This window comes from Lipotes vexillifer, unplaced genomic scaffold (genome assembly GCF_000442215.2).
Source record: "Lipotes vexillifer unplaced genomic scaffold, Lipotes_vexillifer_v1.1 scaffold78, whole genome shotgun sequence".
Taxonomy (NCBI): domain Eukaryota; kingdom Metazoa; phylum Chordata; class Mammalia; order Artiodactyla; family Lipotidae; genus Lipotes; species Lipotes vexillifer.
In genome coordinates, this window is record NW_006783110.1 from 330,741 (window position 1) to 358,559 (window position 27,819).

Consider the following 27,819-nt stretch of genomic DNA (forward strand, 5'->3'; position numbering starts at 1 on the left):
GCGAGCCTCTCACTGTTGTGGCCTCTCCCGTTGCGGAGCACAGGCTCCGGACGCGCAGGCTCAGCAGCCATGGCTCACGGGCCCAGCCACTCCGCGGCATGTGGGATCTTCCCGGACCGGGGCACGAACCCGCGTCCCCTCCATCAGCAGGCGGACTCTCAACCACCGCGCCACCAGGGAAGCCCAGAGCTATTATTTTAACATCAGTATTCTGGGAGGCAGGCAAATTCAAGGCAAAAGAGTACACTAAATCACAGACAGAGTGACATTGCAAATATTTAGCACTGGTGACTGAGTCTGTTATTTCCTAGGTGATATTGTTGGCCAGCAGGTTTCTATTTTTTTCTTTTTCTTTTTTTTTTTTTTTACAAAATAAGCAAATGCTTACTTTATCATTCACACATAAAATTATATAGAAACAACACACAAACTGCTTGGAATGCAAATATTCTTTGGTTTACTCATCAAAATAGCAAATAACAAAAAAGCAAAAACCTTATCAGTTAAATAAAAAAGTGACATTCTTTATTTACCTATCAAACCTTACTAAACATTGAAATGCATTCATTTTCATTCCCATGTTCTTCTGGCAATATCCTGTCTTCTCTTTTGACTTTCATCCCCCTAAATTAAATTATTCTGATGGGCTCATCTCTAAGGTAAAGATTGTTTTATCATTCTTAAAACCACTTACTTTTAATTGTCCCAATATCGGGAATGATCTAGATTTCCTCTTTGTCTCTTACATTTAAAACAGGTATGAAAAATGGAGATTCCGTCAGCCCATTTTCAAGATGATGTAAGTTAAGCCCTCAGCAAGCATTTCAAGGCAATGGTATGCCATTCTGGGGAATTTTCATGTTTTGGGAAGTATTACTGTTGGTACTGAAAAACAGGACTCGATTCCAGAAGCATAGTCTTATGTTAGACATTATTCATAATGTCAAATACAATTGGTTTCTACAACATTGATTTCAGAGAAGCAGTTTTCTATTTTTCTGAAGGTTCAATTTGACTGCCTTAATTCTTGAATCTTAATTCTTAATTAAGATGGAATTCTTGAATGTCAGTGACAAAGTCTTTAACAAAAGAATTTTTAACAAAAGGTAAACTTGAAAATGGAATTGTTTCAAAAGGAGAAATGACAGTAAGAGAGAGCTCCTGGCTTTTTAAAAGCGGTACACATACATAGTAAGGAATAAAAGTGAATGAAAATACACAATTCTGTACATGACAGAAATATCCAATGTGCCACCAACATAACAACTGCCCTAAAAAAGATGTCTTGAGGTTTGGAGCCACACGTATCTTTCTTTATATAACTCTATATTTGCATCACGCAACCATATATCTTCCCGTGGTCTGCTAACCGCTGGGAAGCTTTTTACCAGAATATTTGGCAATATGCTATGCTTCAAATAAAACAAGCCTCATAAAACATTATCATTAATGTCTGACAACTGAATTGGGCAAAGTCTTTCTGAAATATGTGTAATCTTTAAAACATTATTTTTTTTCTTCATAAATCAGCAGTGCTCCATCTTCAAATAAATCATGAGCAGTCACAATTTCAACTCACATGCTCATATGTTCTCTTCATCTAACATTTTGTTGATGCCATCACACAGTTTTTGTAAGTGGGGTTTAAAATTTCCAAAGGGATTATACAAGGCAGCCAAGAAATCACAATCTGAAAAATGATCAAAGACATTATTAACCCGTCCATGTGACTTGGCGGTGAGGTGACGCTGGATGACCTGGTGCAGCATCTCTCTACACTCATTTAACAGCCTGGATAACACATTCCGGTCAAAGGTGAAATCCACCTGATGGAAACTGACCACGGTCATAGCAAGTTGATGAACTTTCTTCTTGAATTTCTCCATCAGTGCTAGCTCATCCTGGTTAAACTGATTATTCCTGTAAAGAATGGCCAGCTTGATGACTGTTTTGATGAGGTTTTTGATGATTTTCTCTGCCTCCTTCTTGTTCTGGGTGTACTCCTTGGTCACCCTGTAGAGCTCATCCAGCACTTCACTGCTCGTGTCATCAATTAAGGTGGTAGCGATGGATTTGGACGCCATTTTACCCAAGATCTTCTTTTGTGCCTGAACGGCCAGGTTTTTGGAATTAAAGACATCTGTGGCCACTAAAAACAAAGGGGGAGGAGGAGGATAAAAATTCAGTAAATATGAGCAAGAGAAGCAAATTAAAAATCTCATTGGAAGGAGTATTTTCCTTCCCATTTTCCCACTCTATGGTTTGCCTCCCATCTACTGGCATTAGTTTCTGTTCAGAAAAGAGCTAAAATAATTTTCCTTCATTTGGGGGAATTAGGTTCTCATTGGTGAAATTAATGGGTGGTTGTGCATAATCTTTGAGGTTTTTTGGCAATTCAAGTGTTTTACACCTTCTGCTTTGTAGCCAATACTTTTGTTTAGAAGTTTAAGGGCTCTGGGGATGGGGGTGGGGGAGGGATAAATCAGGAGCTTGGGATTAACATATACACCCCACTATATATAAAATAGATAACCAACAAGGACCTACTGTATAGCACAGGGAACTCTACTCAGTATTCCATAATAATATGGGAAAAAAATCTGAAAAAGAATTAATATATGTATATGTATAACTGAGTCACTTTGCTGCACACCTGGAACTAAGACAACACTGTAAATCAACTATACTCCAATAAAATTTTTAAAAATGCTAAAATTAAATAAAAAACAAGTTAAAGGGCTCTGATTGTAAAGATAGTATGTCTCAAGAGGCAGTAAGTTTTTATGTAATTTTTCCCTAGTTTTAATTTTATAAGAATTACATACGAAATATAAAATCAACACTACAATAGTTCTCTGAGCAACAGTAACCAAGAATGACTTATAGAAACCCATTTAAATGTAAGAGGAATAAATGACAAAGCCATGATATTGAGTAAATTGACAAATTCATGGAAGCTAATCAAAAGGAAAGCCCTGCTTTATAGTCCAAAATTTGCAAAAAGTCAAATTTCCCAAGACATTGGTCAGCACTTACCAGTTTGATCATCCTAACCACCCTGAATTTCAACTCTCCAAAGCTGAGTGTTGGAAAGAAATATTCCTTGGAGAGCTTATTGTCACTTGCTATTTCTAATGAATGGCCATTATGCCCTTTAAATTTTTCTACGATTTGAGGAAAAAACCCTACTGTATGAACTAATGAAATGTGCCACATGAACAACATACTTTGAAAAAGCAGAAGCTTAGAGTTCACTTTTGAATTCACTGATTAAATTATCATAATTTAATTAGACAGAGATTTAAGACACAAACAATAAGAGCTATATATATTAAATATTAATGAGACCCTATGTGATGCTCTTAACTTACAGCCAGTCAGTGAAGATGCTCAATAAATGTTCATTCCCTAAACCAAGTTTAGTTTTTCTCCAAAATCCTCTCCCACTCTGTGCATACTGCTTCACTACAACTGTGCTTTCTCCCTCTTCTGCTAGGTGTCTGGGTGTTGGAAAGCAGTCATTCAGTAATGAAAGATGAAAGGCTTAAAAATACAGATATGTAGGAATGAGTCAGGGCATCAATGATACTATTAGAAATAATTAGGAAATTATTTCTAGTTTGGACAGGTTAGCAACATTAGAAAACAAAAAGGTAGCCGCTCCCAAATCCAGGCTGGGAAGGTACATAAGAGATTAACTCCCTCAATGTGGAACTGCCATGTCAGATTTGAAATTTGGGCCAAAGTAGCTCATGGTATATAGTACAGGTAGCCGCCAAGTGATTCCTATGACCAGGATGTCATTCAGAACTGTACACGGCCATACACCCTGCAAGAAAATCTTGATCGAACTAGAAATGGTGCCCTCACAAATGTTGATATTTAAACTTGTGAAACATGAACTGAAACTGCAGAAGAACTGAAATTGATTTTGAGAAAGAAAAGGAAAGTGAAAGAGCACGAGAAATAGCCAACTTGACAAAGAAAGTTTCCAAGCTTTTTAATACTTTCATCATTTAAGCAGCAGTCCATTTCTATTCCTACTCTTCAATAGTTTGCAAGAGTGTATGGCTTCACACTAAAGAATTTATGTCAAAATGAACGGCACACGTGTAGTTATTTAATATTAATATTACCATATTAAGACCAGGGACCATCTTCCATGACTCAACTTAAGACACACACCTCTACAAATAATAAACCTTATTTATATAGGAAGGGATACCCCCAAAATTTCAGATACACAGTAACCAACTAGGATTTCAGGAATTTATTTTATATAAAGTTGAAAGTTTATTGTTTTTAATTGATTAGAGTGTGTCACAGCCTACAAACATCCCATCTGGGATTTACTGCAATGCCTATTAAATGGCGATACTGTACATTGTGAAATAATCGAAACCAGAGGGAGATGGGTTTGAAAGATTCCCCTGTGCTCCTTTTTCCAAGGCTGGACTTGCAAGTTTGTATGTCTTTTAAACTAGTTTTCTTATTAAATCTAAATTTCCCATGTAATTACAAGCATAAAGACAAAATAACTCTGTGGTGTAGCACTTTAACTTCTCGCAAGAGAAAGGCTGCTGCCAACTAAGCAAGATCATTCTCCATTTACTAAGAACCCAAACTAAACCAGGACAGAGAAGTTGACCTCTGAGCCTTTCCCATTTGTTTCAAAGGAACTTCAAACCCTGCTCTAGAAACACAGCAACAGCTTCATACTTTCATTTTATCCTTTGGATTATATCCAGTACAGTCATCTTTGAAAATGAGGATGAAACTCTTTCTCCCCCTACTCAGGGAAGACATGCATGCAGTAGATTTCTTTCCTAGCATTAGTGAAGGCTTTTTCAGAGCCAACTGGGAGCTGTGGCTGAGAGCTGCTGGCCAGGACTGTGTGGTCTGTGATCATGAAATATGATTATTTTTTTCTTGCAAATTAACTGCCTTTGGCCATTCCTGCTCAGGCTTGTTTTTCAGTTCCACATCTTCCACTAGATCGATTAAATGTCTGGTGTATCTCACAGCTAGTCCTGGACCAAGTTTTTCTCCTTCACAGTCCTCACCCCTGTGTGATCTCAACCACTTCCATGGCTTCAGATATCACCCATGTGCCAATGACTCCCACAGTTATAACTCAGCCTTGACCTCCTTTCCGGACTCATTTTGCAAATGCACTCAAGGTTTTTCTTTTCCTTGGCTATTTTGCAGGCATCGCAAATATACCATGTCCAAAACTGAATCCTCGATTCCCTCCTGCCCCCAAAGGGCTCCTCCTCCATTCTTTACTATCTTAATTAATAGCATCCCTTCCATCCTTGTGCTCAAGACAGAGACCTGGGAGTCGTCCACTATACCATCCCCTCCCTTACCCAGTCCATTACCAAGTTCTTTCCATCCTACCTTCCTCCAATTCTCTAAATTCTAGCCAATTCCCTCCATCTCCATGGACAACAGCCCAGTCCAAGCCCCTTTCCAATCGCTTCCAATGTAGTAGCCAGGGTTTTCAAAAATGGAAATTAGAAAATGATGCTTCACTTAAATTCTTTGCTAACCATCGCACTTCCTAGTTCCTGAAATCCTCATCATTTGCTTACATTTTCATTGTCTGCCTTCCTTTAATAGAATCTAAGCACTTTGAGAGCAGAAGTTGTAAATCTTATTCACTGTGTCGTCCCCTGGACCTACAAGGGTGCCTGGTACACGGCACTTCTGACAGAAGCAGGAGTCAACTGGCCCCCTCTCTTCACTATACTTAAATACTTCTCTGTGAAAACATGGTGACCTGAAAAATGAGAGTCCTAAATACATATGTGGGTGTTTGTTTGTTTTAAAAGCTAGAGAAACAGATATTTGCTTTACCTGGTTAAATATGTGGTTTTCTTCCTTTGAAGTGTACCTCAGAGTGTGGTTTCTCTTACTGTCATAAATCAGTTCTTTTAAAGAGGAAAGATTTAGCAATCCAAGCGTCCATCAACAGATGAATGGATAGAGAAAATGTGGTATATGTACACAATGGAATATTACTCAACCATAAAAATAATGAAACACTGCCATTTGCAGCAACATGGATGGACCTAGAGATTATCATACTAAGTGAAGTCAGACAGAGAAAGATGAATATCATAAGATATCACTTATATGTGGAATCTAAAAAAAAATGATATAAATGAATTTATTTATAAAACAGAAATAGACTCACAGACATAGAAAATAAACTTATGGTTACCGGGGGGATGGGGTGGGGAGATAAATTAGGAGTTTGGGATTAACATATACACACTACTATGTATAAAAGAGATAAACAACAAGGACCTACTGTATAGCACAGGGAACTATATTCAATGTCTTATAACAACCTATAATGGAAAATAATCTGACATATATATATATATATACATATATACATAACTGAATCATTGTACTGTACACTTGAAACTAACACAACACTGTAAATTAACTATAATTTAAAAAATGCAAATGTAAAAAAAATAAAGAGGAAAGATTTATTATGTACAACGAGGAAACATCAAAGGACAGTAATACAAATATTTAGCATAAAAGCAGGGTACAGTGGTTCTGACTTGAGCTACAGTGGAAGATTAAACACAGGCCCACCGCTCCCTCTGTCTGGATCTATGATGAAAAACACATAACCAAAGGTATGCCCAGGAAGCAACTAAGATGTATGAATAGGAGATGTTCTCAAAGAAGAAAGTGCTGGAAGTACTGATTCACTTGTGTTTAGAAATATACATGTACGCTGTTGACTAATGAAAAATGATACCTTATATCAAAAACATACAAAGGATTACCACTACATCAAAACCATTTAAGACTGTTTTCAGAAATACGGGTGAATGTTATTTGACATCTACTTATCTCACTGTCCCTCCTCTACGTCTTTACATCGCCTTTCTTGGCTTAATCAAACAGTCCATTTCAGCAACGTTTGCTGTAAGGCAAACTGATACTTAGGGAATCCTGCTTTTAGCATCAACAATTATAAATCTGGAGATAAACACTGATGTCAAAGTTATAATGACCCTGTATAAAAGAAAAAAAGTGCTTAGAAGGGGGAAAACCCCAAAACCTTTTCATGACATTAATGAAAAACTATAGTTCTCTGAAATTAACAAGAATTACCCATAATATTACCCCAGTTAAGAAAATGCTAAAATAGTGAAGTACTCAAGTCACTTTCTTTACAACCTCACCATCAAATACATAATTTTTCACCCATCAAATATGTTATCCTTGGAACTTTTAAACGGTGACTACAGATGCACATATATGTCACTGCTAATTCTTGCCTAGTTAAAATTTGATCCAGTGGGCCCAGTAGTAGGAAGGATGGAAAAAGAAACAATTTGAAGAGCATGACTGGCTGTTTTGGTCTGTTAGTAAAAGTTCTTTAAACAAATATATAAAACCTTAGCTCTCTTGCATTTGAATTACTCCAAATCTAAATGGGGCTTAGTAAAAAGACAGCTCTGGGGATAAGAAAGGGGCCATAACCAACAGTAAACACCATCACAAGAAGTTAAACAGCTAAGAGTTACATTGGGATTTGGTAGTGCTCCAGGAGAAAAGCAAGGAATTGTTGGGACACTGCTGATATATGTGTGACACTAGCCTCCACACTCAAAAATTCCAAAGTGGGAAATTCAACAGGATAGAGAAGAAACAAAAAACCAAAAAAAAAAAAAAAAAAAAAAAAAAAAAAAAAAAAAGAAAGAAAGAAAAAGAGAGTGAGGGGTGGGGAGAGGGCCATATCAGCAGAAGCAGCAGAGATTCAAACTATGAGAGGGGTTGACCCTGGAAGGACCAGAAGAAATGATCATGGCAGCAAGCTGGAGGCAATCTTATCCAGAGAGAAAAAGACAAGTGCCGGGACCCTTAACCCCCAATCGCCCTCAGGTCACAGATGGAGACTCTAACACAAAAGAACATAGTCTTGAGAAAAATCAATACATCTAAGGTCCTTAACCTGATGGCGAATGCAAATTTGGGTGTGTACGCATTTTCCTGACCCCAAGTGGCTGGAAACCAATGGTATGCCTCATCACAGGGACAAGCTAAGTCATTCACTCTGTGTCTCCTACCACCTTCAGAAAAGTACATGCTCATTTAAAAAGTCAACATATTAAAGAAGACAAATGTCAGGGAATGTGGTGACTTTAAAAAGGGCTGAAAAAGAAAAAAAAAAAAAATCACTGGATGGCTTTCAATGGAGTACTGGGAATTATAAAGCACCCCCTTGCAGACTCCTTTCCTTGTTCTTTACGTAGCTACTTCAGAGCTCTGTAAGTAAATCTGGTAGTGCAAATGGCTCTTTTCCACAGAGATACAAATAAATTCTGTCTAGTGAAGGTGCAATTGCTCCCTCATTTTCTTGTCTGCCTGTGTTACACTTGGCATTCTCCTTTGAAACGATTGTAAGAGCTTACTGTTCCTCATTAGTTAACGAGTTAAGTAAAATCTTCGGCACGACCCTTTTGTATTTTTATGAGAGTCATGAGTTGATCTTAGAAACATACCCTTTAACACATATTACAATTTTTTCATCCAAACCATATAAAGTAAAACAAAACAAACCAAAACAAAACTGCAGTCCATATAACCCTTTAGTGAGAACTAGTACACATTTCCTGTGGCAACTAATTTCCCCAGGGTCCTGGAAAAGAAGAGTGTACTTATAAAAGTCCAATATTCCGTAGCTGATGGTTCCATGAACTGCCATACTGCTCAGGGATATTACTGAGACTCAGTTTCCCCATCTACAAGATAGGACTAATGATCCCCACTTCTTGGAGTGGTTGCAAAGATAAATGGACATGGAGCACAGAGGAGGATCTCACAGAATACCCGTCACTGAACAGCTTTCTCCACAGGTTTGTTTAAAGAAGTCAACAAATTAAACTTCAAATACCTTCTGAGGTTCTCCGGTACTGAATGACATTTGGTGAAAATTAATCAACTCCTTCCGGAAGTGACACAGAGCTTAGAAATGCAAAATGCCAGACGGTCGTGTGATAACAAAGACCTCACACAGTTTAGTGAATAACGAGTTATAGATCCTTTCTGTGATGACATTAAAAAAACTAAAATATATTAAAATTTCCTTTATCAGGGAATTTCTCTTTTTCTTAGGTGTTGAATCTGTTGTTAGCAATAGATTCAGTACCACAAGGACTGTGATAGGTAACACAAGTGTATTTTGTCTAGAGAAAACTGGCCTCTGGAGAACAGAATTGAAGCACCCCACAAAAAGACAAACAGTATCAGCGTCCATACAAAGCTGTGCAAGACAGGAAACAATGTAAAGAAAGTGGGCCACATATAAAGCCAAAGTGAAAGTCCACGGTGGCCAACAAGATTACTCCATAAAGTCCTAGCTTCTCCCCCAGACTTCCCAAAGCTTCCCAGAGAACTAGAGACCCAAAGGCAGGGCTTCCTGCCAAGTAAGAACAGCATGGACGGAAACAAAAGATCAAGGTTGAGAGTCCTGGGTTGTAGACTTGGGTGCAATTTAATTTCTTTGAATCTGTTTTAACATCTGCTAAGTAGGGCATCATTTCAAGGTGGTATGGCTTAAGTGAGAGTTACTGAGTTACAAATCAGAAAATCCCCAGCAGCATGCTGGGCTCATGACGACAGACCACAAATGCACACTGAGTTTTGCTCCCTTATTGAATACAGTAGAGATAGAGAAGCAGGAATTCAAATCCAATATTTACACACACTGTATTCTTTCTACTAGTTTCTCTTTATATCTTCTATTTTCCAAATTTGTGGACAAGAGGAATTATGTCCTAAAGAAAACACTATGAAGGCTTTTCCCCGTGTGACCTTGGGCTATTTTTGTTGCTTGAATTCTAGAATCTTTTCATCACGATTTTGGGTTCAACTGTGTGTCTTTCATTCCTGTGGCTTACTTTTGTGATGATTTTGAAATTGAAAATGTCATTTTGTAAGTTTCAACACCTTTAACGTCATATTAGACTCCATCTCTGCATTTTTTTTTTTGGGTTAATTTGCTCCAGGAATCATGTTGATGCCTTGACTGCTTTCTGAAAGGGATAAACTCTGACAAGATATCCCTGCTGCCTCTACGTGCACTAATACCAGAATTGGAAGAAAGTTTGATGATATTTATATGAAGTGGTATGGTTGGATCCCACGGAATATCAGTCTTGTAAATATTAGAAAAGAGGTTACAGGAATAGAAATGAACTTTGTGGCTACTCAGAGTGAGAGGTTTACAGTCATAAGAACCCACTGGCTAGCCACCATATTTTGAACTTATACTACATTATCCCCAGAACTGCCTAGAATATGCATTATCTTATTGAAATTTCACAACAATCCCAAGAGGGAGGTTGTCATTATCCCCATTTACAGATACGGTAACGGAGGCCCAGATAAATTAAGCTGCTCTCTCAAGGCCACACAGTCAGTAAGTAGAAGAGAGGAACTTGATCCCAGATATGTCCAATTCCAAGCTATTCTCTTAAGAATTATGTTACAACACACAAGCATAAAAAAAGCTCTCTCTTGAAGTATGAGAAGACCTAATAATATTTGACTGAGTGAAGTGAAATAAAAGAAAAAAAAAGAGACCAGGTCTCCCTTGGAGGAAAGACATGGATTCCACAAGGTAGATCAACCCAGCTGGGCTTGAAATAACCTGTATTTCCAGGGAAAACTCAGAATAGTTTTAAAACATTGAAAAATATAATTAAAAAGAATAATATGCTTACGTTACTCAAAAGCCGGAGTGTAAATATTTAAAGTGAGAAGTCTCTCTCAGCTTTGCCACCACTACACAGTACTGATGCCAACCACTGCTGCCCAGAGGTTAACAACTATTTTTAGACTTTTGGTATCCTTTCAGAGTTGCTGTCTCTTCTGCATAGATAAGCATATATATGAATAGATAGATTCTGAGCAAGGTGAAGAAGTCTTAAAGGCTTGCAATTCTTAAGAAATGCTACTTTTGAGTGATGAGAGACTATAAACTGGGTAATTCCAGTTTATGGAATTCTATAAATCCTTGCATGACTCTGACATAAAATGGTGAGATGCCAGAGGCACATGGCTATTACCTTTGTTCCCATACATGTGGTAGCAATAAGAGTCCTTCAGTGAGTGATGAGAAGGTAGTAAGTATGAAACAGAGGTCTTTATTTAATTGGGGGAGGGTGAAGTTATGATTAGAGCAATTGTGCAGAGTTTATCATCCAAATGGGATCCCTTCGAAAAGGACACTATTAGTAATTACACTATGACAACAAATCTGTGATTGTTCCAGCAGGTAAACGTAAGTGGTCACTAAAGACTACTTAACTACTCAGGCACTAAAGACACTCAAGACTAAATAAGAAAGGGTCAAAAGTAAGGGTTACCCAAATATTTAGGACCTGAGAAATTTCTAGGGAACCCCACAAGAGCACTAGCCAGCTTTTATTCTGAATTATGTTAAAAACAACAAAAACCTAATTCTTCAAGAAGTTAAGAGTCTTAAGTAGGGGGTGGGAGGGGTGATTCCCTCGAGCTAAATACATTTGGGAAACGGTGTATACAAAGGTCCCATTTGAGTTGCAAAAAATGTACTAATAATACTGGAGGTCTTGAGGATTAGTGCAGTAAAGTAACATTTTAACTTTACCTACCCAAGTTTTCCAAACTAACTTCTCAGGTGACCCATTAACAAATTTGTAGGATAAGGTCAGTGAAAATTATTGGCTAACAAACTGACTTGAGTTCTTGTTAACCCTCTGGAACGGATTCACAATTGTCTCATGCAAAGAGAGTCAGGCAAAGCCAGGTAATGTGGTGACTGTGAACGTGGGCTCCAGAGGCACACCGTCTGGGTCAGAAACCTGGTTCTGCCACTGAGTGCCCGTGTCCCGGGGGCTAATTACCTAACCTCTCTGTGCCTCAGTATCCCCATATGCAAATGAGGATACCTGAGGTTGTTATGAAGATTAAATGAGAATAATCCATATAAAGTGCTTAGGATAGTGCCAGATATTTAAAAATTGCGTCAGTTAACGTGAACTATTATTACTGTTGTCGTTAATGTTGTCATCCTGATTCTTAAGGTAGATATTGTAGTAGATATTGTATCGGCTGGTATGGGATGATCGAGTCTTGTGATCATGACTTGTGAAACAGGAGTGAGGAAAGAAGAGAGGACATTAACCTGAAGACACGAATCATTCAACAAAATTTCTGAGTGTTTATAATGTTGTAGTTTCAGAGATAAACAATCGATCCTTTCTCTCCAGTTCTCTCCGGACACTCAGTTTAATGTGGCATTGGGGTGCAGGGCAGATGAGCACACAGCTTGGCAGAATCCTAAAAGAGACAGTAGCAAAGAGAGGGAATGATAATTTTGCTCAAAGGGGTGATGGAGGGAAACTAGGTTTGCAGAAGGTTTCACAAGTGGAGACTGACCCAGGAAGCTGCCTTAAAAGAAAAAGAAGATTCTGCCTTACAGAAATAAATGTGACTGCATTCCAGAGCTGACCTACAGAATTCCTACAGGTGAGTTACGGATTAAAAATTCTGCCCAGCAGCGTACCTATCTATATGTTAGAAACCCAAGGATGCATGTGGGTCCTATGGATTTTAGAGAAACTTTAAACACAAACTATGTATAGCTTGTTGTCGAGGCCCAGGAAAACTTACTACAAAGGTACTCAGTTTGCGAGAAAGCACTGGCAGGGAGAGGACAGATACAGCAGGTACTTGGGCAGCATTCTCCGTGGCAAGGCCCACGTACATCAGAAGGGCCTGGAGCTTTCTTCGAAATGCAGATTGTCAGACCCACTGAATCAGAATCCTCAGGACTGCAGTCTAAGAAGCTGCATTTGGAAGAAGCACCCTGATGGATGGTTCTGAGGGAGAGTAAAGTTGGAGGACCCCTACTCTGAGGTCCTCCTACAATGCTGTACTTTACAATTTTCCAACAGACATACTTTGGCCATGAAGACATGCTGTAAGTAGCCTATGAACAGATGTAACTTCCCACTCAAATTTTTTTTCACCCAAAACTAGACGTGAGCTTGTGCACAGAATACAGAGAAAATGTTCTCAGAATAGAGCTTATTATATTAAAGCCTCAAAGAGAATAGAAAAGTTAGTCTCTTTAAGTGATACTTTAACCAAAATTTAAACAGGGCCTAATAACTCTATCACTAAGCTTCATATGGGTTTGAAATTAAATAAAAATATCCTACAAGTGTTTATACCAAACTGACTTTAGTGAACTATTCTTTTTCTTTTTAAATTAAATGAACCCTTCCTTATTTATTACATTGGATTCGGATACCATATATTTTTCTTGAAGACTTTTCAATTAAGCTGTGTTTATTTACATATTTTCTTGAGGACATGAAGCCTTTCCATTGTTGATATAATTCAAGCTTCCACCAGATTGTGGAGGAAAATCCTCTAAACAAGCTCTACGACTTTCTACACTTTTCCACTCCCTAAGTTCTCGCATCCTGCCAGAGGCCCTGGCTCCGGATGAATATTTATATTCACGCCGGGCTTCGAAAACCAGTAACAGACTTTAAAAGCCAACACACTGGAGTGCAGTTTAGTTATCGAACCAGCCCCTAAAACTGGCATGGATGGTCAACACACCCTTTCTGGTCTCCTGGCCCTATAACAAAGACAACCAGACAGCCAAATTAGAGCTGACATTTGCATGGCACTCCACAGTATGCAAAATATTTGCACTATAACACTTCCATGTGTTTACGAAAGGGTTTGTTCTGGTTTCATCCTCTTATTATTATTTAACCCTGAGGGAGCAGATGAGAGAACTGAGGCTTAGCAGTCAAGGGACTTGTCCAAGGGCACTGAATGAGGGGCAGAGTTGAGTGTACATGGCAGCCAACTATGGTGCGTGGCTGCTCTGTAAGAAAAGTGAAATTAAGAGAATGTTTGCTATTTATGAATTTTCTATCAAATGCTGTGATGTTGCTGAGCCAGCTGCATAATCCCACTTTTTAGAGCTTATCTGCTCCCCAGATAAAGCAACTCCTTGAACCAAAAAATAAGGAGGATGGGTCTTACACATCAGAGAAGAGAAAAAAAAATAAAATAAAAACTATGTCTCCACCCTGCTCCACTCCTGAAAAAGTCCTGCTCTTCCTTTAAGGCTCAGTTTAAACACCACCTCTTCCAAGAAGGTTTTCCAAATCCAGCGGGGAAGTAATCTCCCAAATCCAAAGAAAAGAATAAAGTGTTCCCTCTTCTAATGTATTTTCTGCCTCGTGGGAGAATTAAATTCCTACCTTATCTTACTTGACTATAATCCTTGACAACTAAGGTACCGCTCTATTCATCTCTCTATTCTTCAAAGTGCATAACACCTGCCCTCCAGCTACCATGGAGTGAAACAAACCCCACTGCTCTAATCTGCTTCCATGGCACCTATCACTATCTTTTCCAGCAATTCATGAAGATGTGTCAGGAAATCAATTCAATTTCATATATCTAGAGTTTAACAAATAAATTTACTTTTACTCCATGGACAACATGCATTTTCTTTTCTTTTTTTTGTCTACTGCTTTTCTTCCCTGTCCTTTGCCAGAACACACAGAATGACCAGCCACTTTTGTTTGGTGAAGTGACCATATTTAGCTAACTCAATCCCTACAGCAAATGTTCTGGAATCTTTCATGAAAATATCCTAAAGCCATCTGTTTGAGTATTTTAGGAGCAGTGACTTCTTGGCCTCAGCTTGGGCATCTGTCAAATATGCATCCTGGCATAGCCTCCCCACATTTTTGACAAAACCTTTCCACAATAACTGTATGAAAAGGTTAAGCTGGTCCAGCATTTTATAGCCAAGTCAAGCCCTAAGAGGCCAGATCCCCTTAAAGGTAAGCAAATGGTAAAATGCGATTTGCTGGGCCTTAAAGTGAACTATCTCATTCCAAGTATCAACTCCAGGATATAACCTTGAAAAAAGAAAACCCAGTGTGCTTACCGCTGGCTACCTCCAGTGTGGCACTTAGGTTCTCTGTAAAGTGGTTTCTACCCCTCTTTCTAACCTTTTTTCCCTGTTCTTAATGCTCAGGTATCCTCCATTGTTTTATTTAGATCAGGATGCCTTGTACAGGTTGTAACCTGGACACCCCGTTGTTTGGCCTGTACAGTGTTGTATTCATCTTAGAGTTGGTGGTCCACGCTTTAAAAAATTGAAAAATTTAACCTCAAAATCTGTGTTTTTGATTTTTTTTTTTTTTTAAATAATCATAAGACCCACATTCCCACATTGTGGGATGTGGGGACGGGCCCACATTCCCACACGGCAACCGTGGTCTTGAGGTAAGTTGTGGCTGCCGCCTTTAGAAGGAGAACACCCTGCCTGGTTTACCACAGGTCCTCCCTGGCCATCACCACCCAGTTACCTTCAGCTCCCGGGCTCGGCAGCCATTTGTGTGGATGACTTCTCCTTAAAGAAATAAATGGGACTACATTTCAGAGCCAACCTACGGAACTCCTATGGGTTCTTTGGAATTAGAATTCTGCCCCACAGTGTACCTGTATGTCAGAAACTGAAGGGCGTGTGCGAGTCCCATGGATTTTAGAAATAATTTAAACCTAAATTATGTATGGTCAGTGAGTGTCAATGGAAGGTCTGCTGGGTAAAAAGGTAGGAAGGTTAAGAGTAATAATAATTTGTTTTCATAACACTTGTTATTTAGTTACAGGCATCAAAATCTCCCCCTAATTTCTACAGAATGTGTTCGCTGAGTCTCAGAGAGGTGGTGAATTTGCCAAATTTCTAAATATCCTGGGAGAAGTTGAACTTGGATTTTCCATACCAGTTTGGAGCGCTACACAGTAAACAGACTTTTAGCAGAAAAGCCTTCTCCCAGTCACTCATTCATTCACTTAACACATTTTTTACTCAGCACCAAAATGCCTGCTCTCAAGAAGCACAGATTCTAGTAGAGGGAAACCTAAGACACAAAACCTAAGACACATTAAACAAATGTGTATAAACAGGTCAAATAGTGGCAGGGGCTAGAAAAAAGTAAAGGGAGTGTGTGTGTTTTTGCTGGGGGTGGTTAGTGAGGAGACAGTGGGGGTGAAGGGGAGACTATGCTATTTTATCCCAGCTATTTTAGTCAGGGAAGGCCTTTCTGGAAAGGTGACATTCGAGCAGAAATTTGAAGGAAGCAAGGGGGAGCCATCTTGGTTGAAATCCTATCCATTCCTCAATGATCCTTCCCAAATATACCTTCCTTAAAGGCTTTATTGACTAATCCTGTCAGAAACGTTCTATCCTCTCTCTCACTCTTTTTGCAAACTGCTTTACATCATAATTATTTGCTTCCATTTTCCCTGAAAGTAAAATCTTTGCGATTGGTTATAATTTATTATTTATTCCTTGCCACAATAAATGCTCAATTAATCTTTAAAATGTATCTGCTGGGTCAAAAAATTCCCAGGTTGTTCTGGGGGAACAGGAAGCCAGGGGAGGAGTGGGAAAAGAGTACTGGTTTTTTATAAGACATAAGAAACTATAAATGAATTATTTTAATTAGGTAGCATATCTCAAATACTTTAATTAAGTAGCATATCTCAAATACTTAATTAGGTAGCATATCTCAAATATCATATCTCAAATTTACCTAAGAAACGAATATTGCAATATAATCCTTTGGAAAAAGTTTACTCTAAATGAGTCCATTCGTAACTTAAGAAAGGCATCCAAAAAAAAAAAAAAATCATCTTTTGATAACACTTGAAACTGGTAAAAATTACTGAATAACCCACACTTTGCAGAGATAAGATAATTCTGTTTTTCAGAGAGATGTTGCTTTTTTAAGATTAAAAAAGGCATGTTTTAAGGATAAATTCATAAGAAACTGGAAATTTAAAAAGGCATAAACTCTACCTTTCTTTGCTAGTTTGTTAAAGAAAAAGTTGAAAATTAAGTTAGGGTTATAATATAAAAATCTTAAGTTTTCTATTTTGTCCTTATTGAAATTGGCTAACTTCAAATTATATTTAGAATTAAAAATAATAAAGCCAAACAGTTTTGTTAAAATAATCATAATTCTTTCATGTTGAGTCATACTTGGTATATTAAACTCATTTTTCCATTAAAGAAAATAACTAAAAAAGGTCATTATAGTCAATCTCTTTTAAGAACTAAAAATCGTTTCCCTAAGTACATTAACTTGCTGTCTTAGAGATGGATTACTTCCCTAATGGTAGATATTTGGGTAAAATAAACTTTGGCAAATAACGTAACCAATCAATTTTACCACCAGTTGCCAAATAACAACAAAATAAATCACTTCTCTGAAACACTTTGGCAGCGCCCACCTTTCTGTAGTTTTGTCTTTCCACCCACTCACTCAGTGCTCCAGAATTAAGGCCACCATCCCACCTCTCCCCATTTCTGTCACCAGTCCTACTTTTAGAGATGGAAGAAGCCATGGAGACCACAGGCAGAAAAAAGAGGCCCAGAGGTTAATGCAGGGTTACAATGTGACCCCCATTAACTCCTGGTTGCTGGCTTCCCTGGGGAAAGGTGGTTTGGGATTATCAAAAGTAGCAAAGAGTAATTCCTCCATTTAAAACAGAGCTTACAAACTTTGGGCTGGCAACACATTTTGGTTGGGCCCCCATAATTTTTTTTTCTTTTTAAAACCGAGATAAAATTCATATCACGTGAAAATCACCATTGTAGGGCTTCCCTGGTGGTGCAGGGGTTGAGAGTCCGCCTGCCAATGCAGGGGACACGGGTTTCGTGCCCCGGTCTGGGAAGATCCCACATGCCGCGGAGCGGCTGGGCCCATGAGCCATGGCCGCTGAGCCTGTGTGTCTGGAGCCTGTGCTCCGCAACGGGAGAGGCCACAACAGTGAGAGGCCCGTGTACCGCAAAAAAAAAAAAAAAAAAAAAAAAAAATCACCATTGTAACCATCTGAAAAGGGTAAAACTCAGTGATTTTTATTATATTCACAATGGGCAACAATCATCACTAATTCCAGAACACTTTCATCAACCCCAAAATGGGCCCTCATAATGTTTTAATTTTGTTTTTCTAATTAGTAAAAACCATGTAAAAGTTGGGAGCATTGACCTAAAAATTCACATTTCCCATTTCTCAAGAAAAATCTGACCTTCTGGTAACATTTGGGGGCAGGGGGTACAAGGAAGTAAGAAACAGGTCCTGTGCAGTTTACCACCTGGCCACACGCCCACAGAGGCCAGGAAATGAGCCAAGACCTGTGAGTTAGCCACCCCTGCTTTAAAGGCTCAGGGACTCAAATCCTTATGAATCACTTTTCAGACCTGGGTGTGACTCTGGCAGTGATTCCAAAGCGCTCGCAGCCCTCTGTTCCCCTAGCTGGCAAACAAGCTGAGCAAGAAGACTTCCTAGTTCTGACTTGTCAACATATCTCTAGGCTTCCACCACCATCTAGACTCACCTTTCCTTCCAAATGCCTTGCATTTTCCACCCCAGCATATTTGCTGAAATCTCTCTCTTCACTGAAAAAGCCATCCTGTATGTACCTGAGCAGCACTCTAAACCCTCATCCTTTGAGCACCACTGTCACAACTTGCCTTTGCTTTTTTTTTTTTTTGCGTTACGCGGGCCTCTCACTGTTGTGGCCTCTCCCGTTGCGGAGCACAGGCTCCGGACGCACAGGCTCAGCGGCCATGGCTCACGGACCTAGACGCTGCGCGGCATGTGGGATCTTCCCGGACCGGGGCACGAACCCGTGTCCCCTGCATCAGCAGGAGGACTCTCAACCACCACGCCACCAGGGAAGCCCTGTTTTGTTTTTTATTAAAAAATTTATACAATTTTAAAAGGCTGCTTTCCATGTACAGTTATTACAAAATTTTGGCTATATTCCCCATGCTGGACAATACATCCTTAAGCCAACAGTTTGTACCTCCCACTCCCCCGCTCCACTAGTAACGACTAGTTTGTTCTCTATATCCGTGAGTCTCCTTCTTTTTTGTAATATTCACTACTTTATTGTTTTGTTGTTTTGTGTTTTTTTTTTTTTTTTTTTTTTTTTTTTTGGCGGTACGCGGGCCTCTCACTGTTGTGGCCTTTCCCGTTGCGGAGCACAGGCTCCGGACGCGCAGGCACAGCGGCCACGGCTCACGGGCCCAGTCGCTCCGCGGCATGTGGGATCTTCCCGGACCTGGGCACGAACCCGTGTCCCCTGCAATGGCAGGCGGACTCTCAACCACTGCGCCACCAGGGAAGCCCAGTTTATTGTATTTTTTAGATTCCACATATAACTAATAACACACAGTATTTGTCTTTCGCTGCCTGACTTATTTCACTTAGCATAAAGTCCATCTGTGTTGCTGCAAATACTTGCCTTTGTTTTCTACTTACTGTCTGTATTTTATTTCCCTCTGGTTACTTGTTATGTAAAAAAAATTTATTTATAAAAGGAACCATATACACAATGTGAATGGAAACTGGTACTCCTCCCCTAAATATACCATAATCATAAAAATCATTAAAAATTTGTTAAATCATAAAAATTATTTCAATGAGGAAAAAAACCCCATTACTGTTCATTTCTAGCCAGATATCGCTGTCTGCCAAGGGCCATGAGCCCCATGTCTACCTGCGTGGCACAAGAGGGGTGAGTCAGTGTCATTAAGGTGGCAAAGGTCACACAGCCCCAAACAGGCATTCTCTGGGAATGATGCAAAGGATTCCAAGGGAGCTGAAAGGGACTAATCGTCTTGTAAAGTTACTGAAGATGACCTAACTCTGTGCCTGGGGCCTCCTAAAATCATTTACCGTACCGCCACCAACGGTACAGGCACCACATTTTGGGAAATCCTGTCCAAAGCTTCCTGCCAGTGCATTCATCTCAACAGTTGTGCCTCAGATGTCTCGGCCATGGATAGCCCTTCCTGAACCTCTCTAACCCGGATGTGGCATCCCCCTTGTATGTACTTCCTTGTGTACATGTCTGACATCTTCTCCAGACTGAAAGCCCCTCAAGGACAGAGAACAGGTCTTCCATACTACATAATCTTCTCTGGTGAAAGCTACTGGCATTAACTTACACCTGGTCAGATTTGTGGCATATGCCTGTCTTGACATCCCCAGCGAGGAGAGTTTTGAAGTGACTTTAAAAAATTGCAAACCAGTTTCTAAATGAACTAAAACATGTCCTAATAGATAAAGTGCCCAATATGGTGAAAGACACAGGGATAAATAATTGCATACCTTTGCTTTCTTAAATTTAAGGATTTTATAAAGCACTGAATACAATTACTATTGGTGTGCTAAGTAAGAGCTATACTATTTAGGTCAGGTTTTGTTTTAAAGGTAAGGAAGTGTGCCTAGCAGGCTGGGAAGGGGGGTAGGTGTCTAGGCTTTGTTTCTGGGGTGGACAGAGGGGTTGAGCACCTTCTGTGATGACTCCGGGTGTCACACATGCCCAGAAAGAATCAGTTCACACTACCTGGCTCAACTTGATAAAGAGACACAGGACAAAGATTTCCACAGGCAAATAAAAGCAGTGTCTACTAACCTAACATTAAATATATATATATATATATATATATATATATATATATAGAGACAATTTGTGATACTCAATTTGTACTTTTATGGTATCCAGATTAATCTTCTAAAAGATTGGAGGCCTTATAAGATCAGTATACATGGTGCACATGATGCTCATTTATAAGGCTAGAAATAAAATTTTCTGAGTCAAATGATTAGCAAGTTTTATGATCATATCTTTGTTCTTGGGAAATATTCCTGATCATATCTAGTGGTTATTTTATATTGATAAATAATAGAACCTCCAATTAAAGCATTGTTTCTATGGAGAAAGACAATCTACTTTTTTTGAAATTTTCTTTTTCATATGATTTCTAATACTCTCAGTCCTGCAAAAATAGAAGATATCTTAGAAAAATAATGTTGAATTTATCTCTAAGGTGAGACAATGTAAATTGTAAAGATTACATGCTTAGGAAAAAGATGAATCAAGTCTTTAGAATGTATGATTTGAGTCAGTTTCTAAATCTGAAAATTAAATCTATCCTAACCGAAAAGTTTCCCCCTTGAACTGATCTCCTGTTAATTTTCAATTCATGTCATTCAGTCTACTCCTGCTTTGAAAAGGATGGTGAGGGGAATTAACAAATTTGCCAGAAACAATGGCTTTTCCTCTTACATTTTCAGCATCCATTTTTTTTTTGGCTGTGTTGGGTCTTCGTTGCTGTGCGCGGGCTTCCTCTAGTTGCAGTGAGTGGGGACTACTCTGTTGCAGTGTGTGGGCTCTAGGCACATGGGCTTCAGTAGTTGTGGCTTGCGGGCTCTAGAGCACAGGCTCAGTAGTTGTGGCGCACGAGCTTAGTTGCTCCGCGGCATGTGGGATCTTCCCAGACCAGGGTTCGAACCCGTGTCCCCTGCACTGGCAGGCGGATTCTTAACCACTGCGCCACCAGGGGAGCCCCTTTCAGCATCCATTTTTAATGTCATTTGTTGATCTTAGAATGAAGGAAACAGATGCTACTGTTGGACATGAAATGTCATCTCACACAGTATTTTTAAGCGGTCAGCTGTACAGTTAGTCTTTATTTAGGCAATGGACAAGTGCTTCTCTGTACCTTTATTTCCCTGAAACATACAAATACACAAATGCCAGAACTCCACCCACTTTCCAATGCAGGGCACCATCTATAGGAAATATCCAAAATGAATTCTGCCATATTTTCCCTGTTGACAAATCAAAATGAAATCTTTTTCCACTACATACTACAGAATAAAATAAAACCATATGCCATACTGCCCCCACTGAAACTTAGAAACCACGTTTAAATGAATGTTTAGAGACTCTAGCTAACCTCAAAAGAAATTTAATTCTTGAATAGCAAGTGTCTAGCATCTATGAGTAATTTTCTTCCATTAAATTGGTATTATCACAAAATAGAGCAACCTAAGATACAGGCCACACAAAAAAAGAGAATATTTTAGAATTCTTGGATTAAGATTCTAGGTTCCAAATGTAGGCCTCAATAATCTCCCAGGTCTCCAAAGTTTTAACGGCTCCTAATAAAGTATCAAGGGGTCAGAGGTTGGGTCATCTTTTCTTGAGCTGACTTACAGCTCTCTGCATTCTGATGGAGGAAAAAGAATCTGAAATATTTTAATACAGTACTTTTTTTAATCATGAAGGATAGCTGAAAACTGCCCAGAACACTAGTTGGAGGCTGGTGTTGGGTCAGTAGAGGTCTTAGTAACAGTTATTCCTTTGTCTTTGGGCTCAAGGCAAAGCGGTGGCCACTTTGGGAGCCCTCCTGGTCTTAGAGGCAAGATTTTCTTTTCAGGCACAATTCATATTATTTTGATCAGCAGTTTGCCTTTATCATCCATTATTCTATAGAACTTCTGAGCATGTATGTGCATGGTTAAAGAGGCTGAGGCCTTTCATTTGCTGTCAAATTCTGATTAAGTCCATTTCTTATCTTCTAGATATAAATAAGTGAAAGCTGAGATTTTAGTTGTTAGAAGGCTTTACCCAGCCCCAAAGCGTTTTACATCTGGATCTGCCCACTGTTTCTCTGTCCCTCAATCAACTAACATCTTTTTCTTCTGTAATCTTTCTCCTCAAATTGCTTTTTATTTTAAACTAGATTTAACTAGTGATAAGCTACAATGGCTGGAACGCAAGAAGAACTCCACAGATGTACAATTCCAATGAGCTGAAACAGATGCTTCTGTGGCAACAACAACTACAAAAAACTAGTGAGAGAAAAAAAGAGGCATTTCAAACACAAGAGTTGCCTAAAACACTCCCTTTTCTATTGCCCCACAAGATGTGCCAGAAGCGTGCTGATAATGAAGCCCACCTGACCCAAATTTGAAAGACAACTCTCCAGTTCCCATCAACTTTTCAACAGAGTAATAAGTTAGCCTGTTACAGACTCCAGCAGCCTAGACAGATCTGGTCTGGTTAAAGCCCACCCATGAGTCTGTGCTGAGCCTAGGCATGACCACTGTGATTCAAAACTCTAGGTAAGAGACTGATTATCACCCCGAAGGCCTCAAAGGAACCAGCACAAAGAAAGTCCTAATAGGCCTTCTCTTAAATGCCCCTCATATGCACAGTATATTCTGAATGTCCACCTTGGTTTCAGCTGACATCTGGCACCATGGATGGTATAACCACCTACCCAGCACAGTCCCCTCCTGTACCTAAAACCCAGACAGCAAGGCCAGATGATGACTCATCATCAATGTTTGGATGATCTATCAATCTCATGAAAATAGCAGAGGTTTAAATTCTGCAAAATATTTTACGCTCTGGACCATATGTCTACCCTCATACTTCATTGGTTACCAAGCATTTTCTGTTCCCCTACACTGTGCCCAACATCATAAAAACTAGAAGAGTCTTGCCACAACAAAGATAGAGAAGTGGTCTTCACGACAGAGGTAGAGAAGATTAACATTTCAGATCAGGGAATCATTTTATTCAGTGAAAGTTTGGCTTGTATACACAGTTCCCGTTTTCCCCCTGAAAACATATGACTAGAACAGGTATAGGTTATTTGGAGCACAGGAGTCCTATATTTTTAAAAGACTTGATTTTTATCAAGTTCTAATCCAAGGGATAGCAGGGACTATTCTACTCTGTCCTGCCTCGAGCTCGAAAACAGAGAAGATGGTAAAGAGGAGCACAGGAGAAGAAACATCATTTCAGAGTCACAGCCACATTGTGCTCAAGTATGGTAACTAGAACCCCTCTCTTTATAAATTTATGATTTATTTCTAAATTTGGCAAATAGAGCTGAGTTGTCCCAAAGAACCATTACTGACCTCACCCTAACCCAAACTAAAAATATTTTGCATGCATTTTGTATTTTCAATCATCATTCCCTGGCAAGTTTCTTATTTGAAAAACAAATAGAAGCTCAAACACCTGCACAGAGTTAAGAGAAACACTTTTTTGTTGTTGTTGTTAGAGACTCTCATCTAACAAATGTTGTCTCTAATTCAGCATTTCCAAAGAACATGGTATTAAGACTTCTTGAATCCCTAAGACCAAAAAGAAAAAAGAAAAAAAAAATGCTGTTTAGAATAAGAAAGAAAGGAGAGAAAAAACTGTATTAAGAGAGAGAAAGTTATGTTATTTAGGGAGACAGCAAGACAAAATAAAATACGAAGTTATCTTTGAAGTCCTGAAACAATAACTGTAGGCAGAGAGGTGCTAAAAAACCTTTTGGTATCTGTCAAAATAGTACAGATTCTTCCTAAGTTGCTATCTGACAAAAGAAATCAAAGAATCACTAGAATGATTGGAAATAACTTTGGGGAAAAAAAGCTGCTTCAAGTAGACCTTAGATTCAAGAAGACAAGTCTTGAGTGTACAGTTGTCTGGGTACGTCCTTGACGCTTTCAGTTTAAGCTGCTACATATGCAGGTGAAGATTATTTCCCCATTACCTACCTCAGGAGGGTGATAATTTAAAAGGAGCTAAAAATAAAGGAGGCAACAAGGAGAGAATACCGACTCAAGCTGATTCTCACGTCTGTTCAAATATCCTCTTATTTCATTAAAAAAAAAACAAAACCCACCAACACCATAAAGTTTCCATCTGTGTAACAGAAAATGTCAGGTGAAGTGACGGCCTGGTAAAAGTGAGAAAGCCAAGTGGCTGCTGAGAGCTTCACACTTATCAGCCATGTTGAACTGAGTGACAAAGATCTACTCTGTCCAGAAATCCCCCACTTTATTTTTAAGCCTGGAAACTGGTTAGTCATATCTATACTGAACACTTCCTGTCCAGGGGCATGATGATGGCAACAAACTGCCAAGTTTAGTAGCTGCTTACATTCTGTCAATTGAGTCATTCATGGAATAAAAAACAGCATCAAACACTAAAAAACATCTAGCTAACTGAAGCTTTAAAAGATATACAAGGAAAACAGGTTTGACTATTTCACAGAATACGCATCGATGGTGCCAGGAAAACAAAACAGAAAGAAAAGAACATACAATGTTACTCTAGGAGACTATTTTCTGGTAGTTTCTGTGATATTCCAGTATTACTACCAAATATAACAGTTCTCTCACTCCCCCTCTGGGTTAAATAGTCCAATTGACATTCCACATCTTCATTTACAAAAATGCCCCAAGATGCAGAAGATCTCAAGGAACTAAGCAACAACAACAGAATCAATTTATTCCTTTTTGTGTTTAATTTTAATCTAATTATATTTTAAAGGAAGGGTCACCCGAGAATTTTAAAGAAACAAGAATACGAGGGACTGAAATACAGATCAGGAAGGTCCTTATCCACTGGTCAAACACCACAATGTTACATTAAAAACCCATCTTTGAGAAAGAGAGGAATACAATTAAGGATTTTAAGAATGACCCTTTCCCTAGCAGCCCTGAGGGCTACGTCAGGCTTCAGTTGTAATTTACCTGATTAACCCTTATACATGCTGAGACAAGCCAGCTGAAGTTCCACTGCTGAGAAGCACAAGGAACACCTCCCCTCCCCCCCGCCCCCGCCCCAAGCGCTGGCAGAGGAGCAGCCCCAAAGCATGCTGGGATGGACGGCGACAACAAGAACGCCAAGTAACAGCTCCTGCACTTCCAGGGTTATCCCCTTGATCATCAAGTCTGAGCAAATGATCGTGTGAGCCAAATAATGGACACCACTTCTGCCCATAAAAACCCTCCGCCTGAGATTCTTCAGTGAGCTTCCTCACTTAGCAAGTGAGACTTGCTAATGAGTGAAGCCACAGAAATTAGGCGCAGCTTCACTGGGGGAGGGTGACGATGGTTCCCTCCTCCTCCAACAGCCATGCACTAAAAGTCCCACTGGCCTTCCATCCAAAGGATGGTACGGTACAGCTGACTGCTTTGAGAGGACTCCGCCGGGCTGGCATTACTGCTTTTCTAATTCATCATCTGCCACTGGCAAGCTTTTTGAGGAAATTATTTTTATAACCCAGTAGAAAGTCACTAGGAATCCAAGCCAACACAACACAGCCCTTGCTTCAGACCAGCCCGATTTAGCCGTTGGAAAAGCAGCAGCATTCCTCAGTGTCACGTCCTTGTTTATGGGCCCCTGCATTAATCCTGCCTGAGAAGAACTGGAGCGCTTGTGTGTCCTCCAAACGCCACTATGTTCACGGGCTCCAAGCTGCATCTTAACTTTGGAGACCAGCACTCTTTCATACCTCCTGTTAACTGCACAAGCAAACAAAATAAACTGCCAAAACTTCTAACCTCAGTCACGGTGGTCTCTTGCCTCCCTGGTGTTGCATAAATTATCTTTTTTTTTTTTTTTTTTTTCCATTTCCAAGTTATTTCCTTACACCTCCCTTCCCCTCTGTCTCCTAGGAGGCTCCGCATCAAGTCTGGGTCCCACCCTGTGCCTGCCACTGCCTGCCACTCCCCCTCCCTCTCACTCACTATTTCTTCCTCATTGTTCCCTTGAAATGTCAAAATCTGCCAAATGGCCACTCCCTCGACTTCCTTCACTATTCTTGTTTCCCAGTAGTTCTTCTCCTTCCCTTTTGTTGGCGCTACTGGCCCCTGAATTCTACCTCCTTGGAAACTCTGGAGAGACTCCTTCTTTAATTATCTCCTTTGTCTGAAGAACCTGAGTCCAGCGTTTAGACTTGTGATATTGCAGAGGGGTGCATTTTCATTCTAGCTGTTTCATAACTGACTTAATTCTAATTTTAACCCTCAAAGGTGAAAATGGTTTTGTAAGTGCTTTACAATTAGAACAGTCAGTGCACTAATACTTTACTGTTATCAGATAACTTTACAGAAGAAAAACATTCCTTGGAGCAAGCCCATCCTTGCTTGCTTTTTACAGAATGGGAAATGAGTACTTCTTAACCAGGTAAATATTGTAGGTAGGCCACGGTGGGTTCTGTCTTTGTGATTATAAGTCTCCTTATTTATCCAGCACCTCCTGGGTGAAGCTGTCTAATCACTGATACAGCATTATCTCATTGGTGCTCACCTCAGGAGAGATTAAAAGTTCCTCAGAAAGGCTCAACTTACTAGTGCGGCTCAAATCCTATTTAACATGTAAAAGACTAAAACACTCAGAGCTTCAGAGTATATGTCAAATCTAGGGTACCCCTGGCAGAACCACAAGTGGTTTTCCAAAACATGCATTCCTGTCATAAGGGGAAAAAAAAAAAATGGGGCAGAGAGGAAGTAAAGGTGAAAGGGAAGAGAGAAAAATTCCCTAATTCTCAGACTGGCCAAAACTTTTTCCCAGTATGAAGAGCTGGATTAAATTTCCTACCTATATTCACTTCTTACCCTTAAGCACCAGGGCTGATTTCGTGCAATGCCACAGGGAGAGGTCAGAGGTGACGGCAGTGGAGATCAGGAAGAAAGCTACTGGCAACTAGGACTTGGAAGGTCCTAGGATGATCAAAGTCTCCCTTCCTCAGGAGCCTGGGTGCTTGCTCACAGCTGGGGCAGTCATCCCCTGGGCCCCGCATGCCTTCCCTCATTTCCTAGGGTGTCCACTAAATATTGATGGAACGCTCATGACGTATTCTTAGCAGATGAGCTCTTCAAACACAGGCTCAAAGCTTTTGCTGAGGCCCAAGGAGAAGACAGCAAAGCAATTTTCTACAGCACCTCTCCTTAGACATGGCTGACCACTGCCTCCATGGGGCTCTTGTCCTCCTGGCTTCTAAAGCCCTGTTCTCTCCTTGGTTTCCTCGTACCTCTTGAGTGTCTCCATTTCTGTTTCCTTTACTGGATGCATCTAGCTCTTTCCCTTGTTAAA

At 39.7% G+C, this 27,819-nt stretch overlaps 1 protein-coding gene across 2 annotated transcripts in view; it reads right to left on the reverse strand.

Moving 5' to 3' along the window:
• Positions 1-431: 431 nt before the first annotated feature.
• Positions 432-27,819, reverse strand: part of TNFAIP8 (TNF alpha induced protein 8) — a 68,255-nt gene continuing 40,867 nt past the window's right edge. For both annotated transcript variants that reach the window (XM_007455838.1, XM_007455837.1), the window contains exon 2: positions 432-2,149. In XM_007455838.1, coding sequence (XP_007455900.1) covers positions 1,584-2,149 — 566 coding nt within the window. In that variant the 3' untranslated portion in view covers positions 432-1,583. The remainder of the gene's footprint in view (positions 2,150-27,819) is intronic.